Here is a 12,738-nt window from a genome sequence, read left to right as displayed (position 1 = left end):
CAATTGGAGAGGATTATGGTCTACAGTGATGTTAAGGAGGGGAGTGAAGTGTGTGTGTGGGGGGGTCACGGTGTGTCCACCGTCCACTACCTTAACTGCTCAACTCAAGTCTGCACTGGCCCTATATTTTGTCTCCCTCCCACCTCCCTCCCTCCTTTCCTTTTCTCCACAGTAAATTCCAAGACGACAAGAGTCATTCAGGAACTCCAGTTTAGTACCTCCCTGTGCCTTGTGCCATCCCCATGAACTGCGGGGGGACTACAGGACACACAGTCAGTCAATTATAACCTGAAATTTCACCACAAAGGCCAAGCCCAGAGGTAATGTTATTGCACAAACTTTGATGCCACTCCTTTGCAGGCAGCATTAAAACTATGTACCAAGAACAGTTGGTATTCACAGTCCCTTTAAACCAGGAAACAAGAGTGTGGGAAATCATCACTGCAGCTTAGTAATCAGGGTATCATGTCACCTACTTCCTTTTTTTAAAAAGTTCACTTTCAACTGAAGTTCGGTTCAAAGGGAGCTGCAAGCCTCCCGCTTCCATCAGCCCCAACCGCTACAGACAAGAAATCAGGAAATAAGAATGCTGCCATTCCAAATACTCTATAGTTCAGCCCCTGAAACCACACTAGAGAGGGCTCCTTCCGAGGGAAAAGTACCCTGAACACACAGATTGAGCTCTCCACAAAGAGCACCCCCCCAGCTCAGACTTCACCCCAACATGTTTCATGTGTGGTGGGAAACCCACCCTCCTCACAAGAGGGAATCTTCCATGAGAGACCCCACCTGTAGTCTAAAACGGGACCTCTGAGAGACCCATTTTCTGCTTCACAGGCTATAAATTAAGCCACATTTACACTATGAAATATACAGTGGTGCCTCGCTTAGCGATGTTAATCGGTGCAGCAAAAATCGCTGCTAAGCTATTTCATCGCTAACCAATTTTTAAAAGCCCATAGAAATGCATTAAAACACGTTTAATGTGTTCCTATGGGCTTAAAAGCTAACCTTATGCGAAAATCCTCCATTGCAACGGTCATTTTCGATGCCTCTGAAGCGAGGCAAAACAGCAGGCGGCCATTTTGTTTACCCGGCGGCCATTTTGTTTACTGTCGATCAGCTAGCCGGAAATGGGGGCTTTGTGATGATCGCTTCCCTGTGATCATCGCAAAGCGAAATTTCCCCATAGGGACCATCGCAAAGCGATCGCTCTTGCGATGGCAAAAAGTCCATCGCAAAGCGATTTCATCACTATGCAGAGCGATCGCTATGCGAGGCACCACTGTACATGGAGTTCATGTTTATGATTTGCACGAGGTTAAAATGAATTCCATCCTGAAACCAAGAGCTCTACATCGCATAAGCTAATTTCCACTCCACCAAGAGGAAAAGGTAGCCGACCTAAATTGTTTTAAGGGCTCTCCGGGATCTCCCAGACAGCACGCGGCTCTCACCTCAGCCGCCCCCCTCCACGACCGAACGGCCTCTTCCAGCTCAGTCATGGGGCTCGGGGTGGACGCTTCTGCCACGACCGAATTCTTTCTTTCCTGAGCCATGGTTTCAGTGAAACAGGAATGAGCCACGGGCTGGACCTTCTGCAACGCTTGGGAGAGAAACTGAAAATGAACCTGCATCACCGTCAAGAAACATCGTCCAAGTACCTGAGGAAGGAAAAACAACCACAGATTAGGAAGGACAGATGATTCCCGTGGAATTCTTGACATCTGTTCCCTTGAATCTACACCAGGATTTTATGCCTGTAGAAACCGTTGACTGCCTTCAGGATAAGCCATGAACGACCCCACCTCTGCCCTTGAGATTAATAAAGGCATAAATCATTCAACTCTGCAATGAAGCCTTGTAGCGTCACACAAGGAAAAAGACCAGGGCTGAGAGTGTTTCTGCTTTACAGTGGTGCCTCGCATAGCGATTGCTCCATTAGTGACAAAATCGCTTTGTGACTAACATTTTGCAATCGCAAAAGCAATCGCTTTGCGATGTTCCCTATGGGGTATTTTCGCTTTGCGATGACCGATCATCGCAAAGCGACCATTTTCACACAGCTGATCAGTGGTTTCAAAATGGCCGCCGGGAAAAACATTGCTGCCCGCTGTTTTCTGAGACAGATTCCTCTCTTAAGAGGCACCAGAAATGGCTGCGCTATGGACGATCTTCACTGAACGGTGAGTTTTAAGCCCATAGGAACGCATTAATCTTGTTTTAATGCGTTTCTATGGGCTTTTTTATTTCGCACTGCGACGTTTTCATTCTGCAGCAATTTTTGCAGAACGAATTAACGTCGCAATGCAAGGCACCACTGGAATCAAAGAAAGGCTGCAATCCTATTATTCACTGTGGTAAGCCACACTGAATTCTAAGGAATACATTTTTAAGAAGTGCTGCTGAAGTGTTGTAAAGGAGGGTCTCACTGGCCATTCTCAGGCAGGTGTGAGAAGACGCAAGGCACTGAATATGGCTGGGCTTATGGTCATCACATATATTCCATAGTTACATCTGACCCAGGCTTTAATTACTATGGTGTGCTCTGTGGGAGAGCTTAGAAAAGCTACAGCGAGTACGACAGAAACTCGCTTAGAAACCATGCCAAGTGGCTTCCAAGCTCAGTTCAGTTTTGAGCCATAAAGCCCTAAATGAACTAGGATCAGAACATCTGAAATACTGCCCTTTCTCCCCCTATCTATCCTATAGTCCTAAGAAGCCAGGTGCAGGCGTGTCTGTGAAGCAGAGCTTTTTCTGCATCAGCACCTTAACGGTGGAGGTTCTTCTGAAGTGAAGTCAACCTGGCTCAACCCCTGATGAACCTCTGGCAGAGGGCCAAGACAGGGTGGTTTCTGTTCCACATGGCCTTTGGTGTTTGGGCTTAGATCATGCCGTGCTTAAAGCTGGTTTACACAGCCGTTCTTGATCAGTTTTTAAAGTGCGTTGGCTTTTAAAGCTGACTTGTTTGACTTTTAGACTGTTTTTAAACAATGTTTTGTCTTCCCGTTGTTATACAAGTCTTTAGTGACACTCATGAGTTGAAAAGCAACGGATTCAATGTTTTAAATAAGTAAGAAACCAACCAGACCATGGAAGGAAACAATCATTAGTCTGTCTGAAACGAAGGAATCCCTAAAGATCCTCCTGAGCTACCCTAGACATATTTTACTGAAAAATTATCCTATTCCTACAGACGTGACTGGCTAAAATCCAGTCATTCCGCTGGCACTGCTTTAAACTTCTGCCTGTCGAGGATGGGGAGACGCACAGACATGCACATTTTTTTTAATGGCTTCACTTGCACCAGCAATTCTATTGCATATCTCTTTCAGAATCTGGGAACTGGGAGCCCTGCCTTCTTCAACCTGCTGCTGTGAACAGGATCTGTCCAAGGTTACGCTCAGGAGCAATTTCCACTGGATTATTTCTTTGCCAAAATTTAGTCCTCCCGAAGATTTGGCCACAACATTATAATGCAATAAAGTATGTTGGCTCGCTATATATGGAGAATGTGGGGATGCCCTGCTTCTCCCCAACTGGATTCCTTTAGCATACAGGGCCTCTGAACAAATCAGTCTGCCAGTCCGAGTGTAAATTAAAACACCCACCTCTCCTTCAGCACAACTGCGGGTGGCAACGGCTCCCACACTCCAGCCTATTCCATCTCCTCCGTCTCTCTCTCTCTCTCTCTCTTTCTCTCTCTGACATTCCTTTATGATTCAATCATTTCCCTTCTTTGTGCAAAGTTTAAATTTAACAGTTTAGGTATGCTGAGTGGCCTCTCGGAGCGCAGTTCCCTTCTTTTAAGAAGTTTTCGGCTAGAGCAATGGAAATTCGCAACAGTCGTTGCCTTCAAAAGGTTTCTGATGGAAACAACCGCTTTCCTCTGAAATTCTGCTGAACAGCAACACAGGGGAGAAAGAAAGCTCCCTTCTTTGGCGAAATAATGTCCAAAACAAACAGCAAAAGTTTGCTTCCCAGCAGCCGGATGCATCACAGCTCCATGATAACAGAAAACACAACTTTAAGGGGAGAATAAAGGACAGGTAGAAAACCATGTGCTTCTTTTCTCTCTTAACATCTTACAGCACCTGAAGTGTGCGCCAGTGAGGGAATGGAGAAAAGGTGAGCTTGGCCTAAGAGACAGCCAACATGTGGGCCGCCCTCACTCCCAACTTGGGAGAGGCAGCCTTATATTATCATAGAAGCTTAGATGACGCAAATAAGAACAGAGGAGACTCCTGCAGTCTCTTATCAAGCAGCAACACAACCAAGAACAGCCGAGCCATGGGGCCAGGAGTATTCCTTTGTCAATTTGTGGATCCCTGGTAAAACCTCGGGGGGGGGGGGGAGAGATGTTCCACTGTAGAAATATATATTCTTGAGTATCCTTCTATCTCTGGGCCTCTTTTCTATAATCACCTTTCAAGAAATCTGAGTCCTTGCAGTCTATGGGCAAAGCCAAGAGACCTGCCACTTCCTCCAATTTATACAGTGAGCGCACCAGGGGTGGAGGCAGAGAGGACCCGCATGCCCTGGGTGATGCCACCCACCCACAAGAGTCAGTGGGGAAGGGGAACAGGCACCTCCCCAGTCTCTGAAAAATATCACAGAAGCATGAGCTAGAAGAAGTGGGAGCTAGTGGTGCTCCAGCCCCCCTCTACATCCAAAGTTGTCCTAGGAAGCAACAGTCATTTGGAAGGTTCAAATACAGTTCTAGCAGGCTCATCACCTCTCACTAGAAAACCAGCGATCTCTGCAATGGTTTGAGTGTGGAACCAGGACACAGGAAAGAGTCTGGCACACGTCTGAACCAAGTAACTTTCCTCCTTGCACTGTCCTCTGAGGAGAAGTGACAAAATCTGGAAAGGTTTAGGGGGGAAAGGCAAGCAAAAGGAGACATGGCAGAGTCGCATAACGTTATGCAAGGTGAGGAAAAGTGGGATATTTCTGTTCTTTTTATTGCTCCATTTCTATTTCGTTCCAATAAGAAAATTACTGCTCAAGGCAGGCAGGAGCAAATTAAAGCTATGAAGTCATTGAAATCCTTATTCAAAAATATCCATCTTTCATAACATAAGAATGCAGAGTCATCCTCTGAATTTGAGAGGTGGGAGATTCGGAACAGATAAAAATACAAGGTATTTAGCACAGCGGAGAAAAGTGTAGAATTTGATGCTGCCAGACCACCATTCTTGTGAGATTCTGGGCTAGTCTTCACCAGCTCGAAGGCTCTCTGCTGAGTTGACCTGAAAGGGAGAGTGGACAGGGTGGCGGAGAATGGAGCTGCCCGTGGCTATTGGTCCCACATTCAGATGGCCTTCTCCAATACCAGAAGCAGCGTAGCTCTGTGCCTCGCTAGCTGGAGAGCATAAGCAAGGGCTGGGGGGAGCGCTACTGAACCCCTGCCCTGTTGCAGGACTCACACGGGCAGCCGACAAGCCGCTGTTGTCAGCAACACGCTGGATGAGACAGGCCTCTTGGTCTGATCTAGCCCAAGCTTTCCTGCACTCGTCCCCCTGTGAGATCCGGGACTAGTCTTTGCCTCCAAAATTAGAGGGAAGTCACCATCTCTGGTCCTAAACCTCCTCACAGGGTTTGTGTGATGACAAAAACAGGGAGTGGGCAAAGGACTATGCATCTCTCACATTTCTTAAGAGGAAATGTAGGGTGTTCACCAGAAGAAATGAACAAAAATAAAATGGACCTGGAATCAGAGGTGTCAGAGCCTAAGGAAAGGCCCACCTCCCCTGATCACCACTGAGATTTCCCAAGCAACGTACAGCCCAGAACTGCATTTTGCAGAATGATCTCTCTCTCACACACACCCACACACACCGAAATAGGAAGAAATACTTCCTCAGAGAAAGCCGCTATTTCCTCTAACTCACCTGGCTGGCAGGTCTGAAGGATATTGTCTCTTTCTTTCAAATCACGCACAACCAAGCCTCCATGTTTCCCTGATCTTAACGTTCTCCACAGAGCACCCAAAACAACAGTGCCCAAGAAGGCAAAGTCCAGACAGCACAGAAGGGGACGATGCACCCCTCTCCCTCCTGCCAGCAGTGCTTGTCTAAACCAGGGGCTGATAACACTTTCCAGCCCTGGGGCTGCGCTCCAGTCCCCAGCCATGTTAAGGGCACAGGGGAAGACTGACCTAGAATGGGGTGGGCTTAAGTAGATAAATCTTACCGATCGGCCCCATGGCAACAGTGCTCAGGCACGCAGAACCCTGTTTCCCTACAAGCAGGAGCTCCTGTGGAAAGTAAAACCTTGCCCGTCTGCAAACATCATACCTGTGCCATGCAAATCTTATCTGTGTGCAAACCTGAGCATTGCCCTGTGTCATTTAAAACACAGCCTGGCTGCCAGTTAGACGTTCTGCGCCGTGCAAACCTTGAGAGTCTGCAAACCAGACTTCCAAAATCTTCCAGAGCTGCACACTAGAGCAATTTCGAACTAAAACCTTCCCAGGCTGTGAACAGCTATGATCAGAGACAAGGGCAGAGAACATGCCAGAGCAGAGTCTCTTAAATTCTCCCACATCTTCTCCCTCTCCCCCCCCCAAAAAAACAGACTTTCCTTATCACTAAAAGATGAATCGCCGCTCCTGAAGGCCTTCAAAAGTGTTTGTTTGCCTTTTCAATAGGTTGCAGGCCTCTGTGCACCAACATACGGCAAAGAATGCTCGTTTTTCAGAATTGGGACAACCAAGGTAAACACACCACACACCACTCTGGGGCATTTTTGTGGTACACAGAAGAAACCTGGCCCTCGACTTTTGTCCACCACAGCTAATGCTGCAGGCAAAGGCTGCAATGGCTACACCAAGCATGTTTACTTCTCACAAAAAAACCACCCTACGCATGTGATTCTTGTGTGTATATTTAGCATTCTGTCGAAAGAGTGTCCTGTATCTGACTGCTCGTGTGTGTCCAGTGTAGACAGCAAGGTAACACATCTGACACAAGCAACTGCAACTATGCAACAAAAATAAAGTGACACCTGTCATTCTGACTTACTCCAGGAATGCCTGGAGGCAAACTGACGTGGCCGCTAATTAACACACACAAAAAGAACTCCACAAAGATGTGGCTCACAGTGCCACTCCTCCTGGGAGACTTTTGTCAAGCCTGGCATCTTTAAACATTCATAATAAGCACAATTCTTCTGCAACCCTTGTTACAGAAATTTAGGGGACCTTTGTTGTAACGTGCATCCTGATGGAGGAGTATAACATGGCAAGCAATGAGCATTAACAAAGTGAAATGTACAATCCTTAGACCAGTGTTTCAAGATACCAGGTAAACATGAGAGACAGCTGAACGCTAATGGAAGAGGTGTACCTCATTAAGGCCTGTATCAGCAAGAGGGCAGTAATTAACTAAAACCCTCACAACTGGTCTCTCTCTGTGTGCATTTTTGTTTGTTTACATTTGGTAAATGATTATCTAGAGATGGGTACTGCTAAGTTATATGAGTTTAATGTGTGACTTACAGTACTAGGATTTTTTTGGGTATGTTTTCTATTTATTCTCAAGAAATTAATACTAAGTAATTTCAAAAGAAAAAACAGAAGTCATGTAGCATCTGCAAAACTAATTAGTTTTTATTTTTCATAAGGTTTCATGTGTCCAGTCACATGGAAGCTTATGAAAAATAAAAGCTAGTTAGTCCTCCGGGCACGACATGGTTTCTGGTTCCTCTTTTGCCACAGCCGACTGCAAGATCATGTCAACAGCTGGATGAGAAAGAAGTCATCAGCCCAATGACCAGCGCTGACTCACCTCAATGTCCTGTAGGCTGAACTCCTTTTGATCTTTAAAGTTTGCTGCTCCGGCACTAAGTTCCATGAGCATTTTTGCAATTTCTGGTTTTATTGCTGCGGTGAGGCGACTCGCTGCTTCCATGACATGTTCCTGCACGTCTTTCAGTTGCATAGCTGCCTTAGAATAGTGTGAATTCCGAAATACACTGCTGAAAAGGTCTGTAAGGAAAGCACTCGCCCGGCAAAACACGTTGAGTGCATCCAGGTACTTGGAGATTCCCTGCTGGATGTCTGCAATCGGGGTTGCCTGGTTGCAGCTGCCCGCAGCAGCCGGGGAAATCAGAGGGGGTGCTGTAGCTGGAGAGGCCAAAGGTGCACTCAGGGTCTTGCCTAGTTCTGGCACTTGATACTGCTGGTGTTGCTGCACTTTTTGCTTGGACCCGCCCAGCAAAAAGCGCCTCTTGTAGTCCATTTTACTTTCTTGTGCACTGCAGCAATACATAAGGAAGTACTTGACTCGAGCCCCTTGGATCAACAATCGGTTCTCTGGAGTTGCTGCTCCCTTGGAAAAATCTACCTACAATAGCAGCAGCAGTAGAGGGATATGCACATAATTTTCAGAGGAGGCATCTTGAAAACACACACTCACAAAAAAAAAAAAAATCAAACCCCAAAATAACAAAAAAAGTAAGTACTTTTATCAGCAGTGAGAAAGGCAGCAGTTCTGCTGACTCTGTACAATTCAGTGTTCCAACGCAGCACTGCTGCAGCTACAAATTATAATAGTAAAAGCAAGCTGTGTTCGATTTTAAAAAATACTGTATGTTTCCTGCTTAGCATCCTTGCTTTACACGCCTGGAATATAATTTCTAATCAGCCGTGGGGGTAAGCGGCCTGCTGCAGTTTCCGTCTGAGTCCATTTCTGACCCTTGGTGTTAATGTTAATTTATACTGAAGAAATGTTACCTTTAGAAAGTTCTAGGACAAAATTCTTCAGACAGAATCAGGAGTGGAAGAGCAAAATCACTGCTCAACAGTGACCATGAAAAACCATTGAATCTTCGCCTCAGCAGTTCAAACAGCTTTTCGGTTTGACAGAACCCGTCAGTCAAATCCACTTATGTTTCCCATCTTAATACTGGAGGAAAAAAAAACAACAACCTGTAAGCTTGTTTCCTGGAGACGGTGCTTCTACACATTATCCAGACAGAGCATGTTCATTTGTTTTATTGCAAACCTTTCCATTTTTCATTCTCTGTGTTGAGGTAGTTTCCTTTTAATGTTAGTAAGTGGTATTTTCAGAGTGAGCTTTTTTTGATTGTAGAGTCTAAAGGACGCCAAAGTTTATTTGTAAGGCCTCTATATCATTTCCTGGCAGAAAGAAAAATTACAAAATATTAAGGCTACAACCTGTTTTATTGTATATTTTCACCTCTCCCTCTCTGACTAGTCTATCTGGAAATAAATTGTTATGAATGTATCTGATACAGTATCTTTTTTTAAAAAACAGAGCAATAACATATGGAAGTAAACCTAAAATTTCCTGTATCTCTTCCCAAAGGCAAATAAATACAGAGTACATTCAACACTTTATTGACTTAATGTATTTTCAGTCCAACTGAATCTCACTGCCTTCAGTCAGCTAAGTGTTCAAATACATTAACTGGCTTGTGCATTTTATACTACAGCTAAACTGAATAACTGGAGAACTAGAATTATACCAATGGTTACAAGATGTTAATGAAGACAAATGTTTTGGTCACTTGCAGATCCATTATCTTAAAGATGTTTTCACATAACACAAGCACTTTAAAAAAATCTGCCATTCCTGAAGTCCAATTCAACAGACAGAAGTACAGATGAAGAAAGAATAAATTATTTGAAGTGTTTCACAAGAGTTACTCCTCTTTGCTTTTGTTGCTTTTTGTTTTTGCTTTAAGAAATGGAACTTCATCAATGAAAAGAAGGCAGCCAGCAGACTGCAAGATGGAAGAAGCTTATCAGGAACATTTTATATACCTGGGTAAAAAGCTCTCTTCTCAACTCCGAACACTATAAAATATCTCAGTTCTCCTCCCTGACATCCTCAATGTGTCCCTCCTTGGACTAGACCCCCCCCCCAAAAAATCCACGGGCATTTTAGAAACCAGCAATCTGAACACTGTCCTCCTCACTTCCTCCTATATAGCTGCATGTCAATGGCTACATCGGCCAGCATTTACCTTCAGAATATGGAGTGGAAGACATTAATGTATGCTTTTCCTAAATTAGTAAATAGGTAAAGGTAAAGGTTCCCCTTGACATTTAGTCCAGTCGTGTCCAACTCTAGGGTGCAGTGCTCATCCCCGTCTCCAAGCCATAGAGCCAGCATTTGTCCAAAGACAGTTTCCCTGGTCACGTGACCAGCACAACTAGACAGGGAACACCGTTACCTTCCCACCACGGTGGTACCTATAAATCTATTTGTATTGTAGTTGCGTATTTTCGAACTGCTAGGTTGACAGGAGCTAGGACAAATTAGTAGATAACATAAAGTCAATTTCCCAAACAGAGACTAATACCTATATAATTATATGCCAGAATCCAAGCGAATAATTATGCTGTATAGTATATAATTTACAGTGGCAAATGGCCACTAGCTAAGAAGCTGCTATTTGCATTTTTGTCATGTGACAAAAATCATGCAGCTGGTGTGCCACAGAAATACAGCCCTCAACTTCTCACTTAGCAGCAATTCACTGCGGAGATGTATGCCAATGACCTACCTTCCTTACGCCAGTGGATGCAACAGGATTGTGGTCATAGCAATTACAAAACCACTGCTCTAAGCCATTAAATGTCTAAGTAGAAAAGCGGCTACTTTATCTCCAGCCTCATCGTCCTTTGGAAAAGGAGGTGAGGTGATTTTGCAATCCCAGGCTTCAGCCAACAATCCTTTCCTGAAGAAAACTGGCTACACATCAACCATCTTGTTGGTTTTTCTGCAGTCTGAATCGGCCCTGGCTACCTGATTCCACCCATCCGTACACAGAAGGCCTCCCAACAGACTGGCAAGGGAGTGCCGTGACTCAGCCTATCTCCTGCTTCCTTTTCAGACTTGCTTCCCTGTCTGCCTCCTTAGTGCTTCCTTAGCCTCCCCACTTTGTCTGTGCTGCTCCTCTTCCTGCAGTTGTGGGAAGGTTTCTATCTTTCTCCTTAAAAAAGGACCCAAGGCAGCTTACACCATTCAAAGACAATATTCAAAGCAAAAAACAATTTGTATACAAATACCACAAAGAAACAAACAAATGCCACAGTAAAATATGGTAAAGAGAAGCAACGCAAAGAACACATTCAAAGCAGTAAAGGGCACAAGCATCCATTGCAGAACCCCACTCAGGCAAGCCGGTTACTCGGGGAAAGGTAATTGCCTGCTTGCGGAAGCACAGCAAAGATGGAGGCAGCCTGGCCTCCAGTGGCAGGGAGTTCCAGAGTGTCTGGGAGCAATGACGAAGAAGACTTTCTCCCATATCCCCACCAAATGCACCTGTGAAGGTGGTGGGACCAAGAGAAAAGCCTCCCCTGAGGATCTTAACACGCAAGCAGGCTCATCAAGGGAGATGCAATCCCTGAGATAGCTTGGACCAAAGCCATTTAAGGGCCTTATAGGCTAGGACGAGTACTTCAGATCAAGCTCTGACCAGTCCCTGTGCCTCAAAGCTGGAAAGCCAAAAACGCTATGGATGCCAATTCCTTTCAACACAAGAGCCCTATTCATGAACACTCAACAACACTGGGCAGGCTCAGCCAATTTGGTCGAGAGGCTTCAGGAATCAATGAGCTCACCTGTACATCAGTCTTTCCTGTATTCCATTTTTAGAATTAGCCAAATTCCTATTGCAAATGGATTCACCTAAAACTAAGCATCACATCTTGGAACAATTTGGGGGGGGGGGGAGTTTAAAACCTAGAATATGACAAACACTCCCCCCCCCACATTTTTGTAGCTGTTTGAGCCTAATATATACTGTACTTGCTTTCTGTACGATGTAACAATATGGATGAAAGCACAGCAGTAGTTAAGTGATTATATTTACAGTGGTTATGAACAAAATGCTTATCAGCTGCAGTTTTACCGAACAAAATACCCAAAATCTGAGACACAACCATTTCCACATGCAGATGAAACGGATATAACCCCTTTCAGAAATATTAAAATATCGTAGCTCGTTGTTTTTTAAAAATCAAGATAAAAGAAATGCACACAGAATCTGTGGGATAATATGTTCAATGGATATCATAAAAGATGCCCAAAAGGTAAGTTATCCATTCCCGCTACCTTATATCCCACTCTGGCTTCTTTGCACTGGTTGCCCATCCGTTTCCACGTTGACTTCAAAGTGCTAATGATCACTTATAAAGCCCTAAACGGTTTGGGACCTCAAAATCTGGCAGATCGTGTTCTCCCACCCAGATCTACCCGAATCACCCGACATAGCCAGCAGGGGTGGCTGAGTCGTCTGACGCCGAGAGAGGCCCGGAAGGAAAAAACAAGAAACTGGGCCTTCTCGCCGGTGGCCCCTCGGCCGTGGAACACCCTTCCAACAGAAATTCGGCTGGCACCCTCGCTGGGTGTTTTTAAAAGCCAGTTAAAAACTTGGTTATTCAAGCAGGCCTTCCCTCCAGTCAATTAAGTCTCTCTTACTTTTCCTTTCTTATGTTATTCCATCCTGGTAATCCTTCCTTAAATTAATTGAAACTGAAATTGTAATTTTTATAATTATATGTATTTTTTATACTGATCCATTTTATTTTGTAAGCCGCCCCGAGTAGACATGGTCTAGAGGGGCGGGGTAAAAATCTAATAAATAAATAAATAAATATTTTATCAGATCTTGTCCTGAGACTTGAAATCTAAAAGTTATGATACACAAAGGAGAAAAAAAAGATGGAGAGGGAGGAGGCATGAGAGGAGGCATGAAAGGCTC

General features: G+C 44.7%; 1 protein-coding gene across 3 annotated transcripts in view; it reads right to left on the bottom strand.

Moving 5' to 3' along the window:
* The window catches only part of GARRE1 (granule associated Rac and RHOG effector 1), a 44,985-nt gene that overhangs the window by 13,250 nt on the left and 18,997 nt on the right, over window positions 1-12,738 (bottom strand). The window contains exons 2-3 of one of the 3 annotated variants that reach the window (XM_072980623.2): window positions 7,791-9,142; window positions 1,458-1,664 (exon numbers count right to left, since the gene is read on the bottom strand). In XM_072980623.2, the coding sequence (XP_072836724.2) occupies window positions 1,458-1,664; window positions 7,791-8,273 (690 nt within the window). In that variant the 5' untranslated portion in view covers window positions 8,274-9,142. Of the gene's footprint in view, window positions 1-1,457; window positions 1,665-3,611; window positions 5,522-5,894; window positions 6,087-7,790; window positions 9,143-12,738 lie in introns of those variants that run through there. The other 2 variants (XM_072980626.2, XM_072980625.2) reach the window with 2 other exon arrangements.

This window comes from Pogona vitticeps, chromosome 10 (genome assembly GCF_051106095.1).
Source record: "Pogona vitticeps strain Pit_001003342236 chromosome 10, PviZW2.1, whole genome shotgun sequence".
NCBI lineage: Eukaryota > Metazoa > Chordata > Lepidosauria > Squamata > Agamidae > Pogona > Pogona vitticeps.
This window is presented reverse-complemented; position numbering and strand designations above follow the sequence as displayed.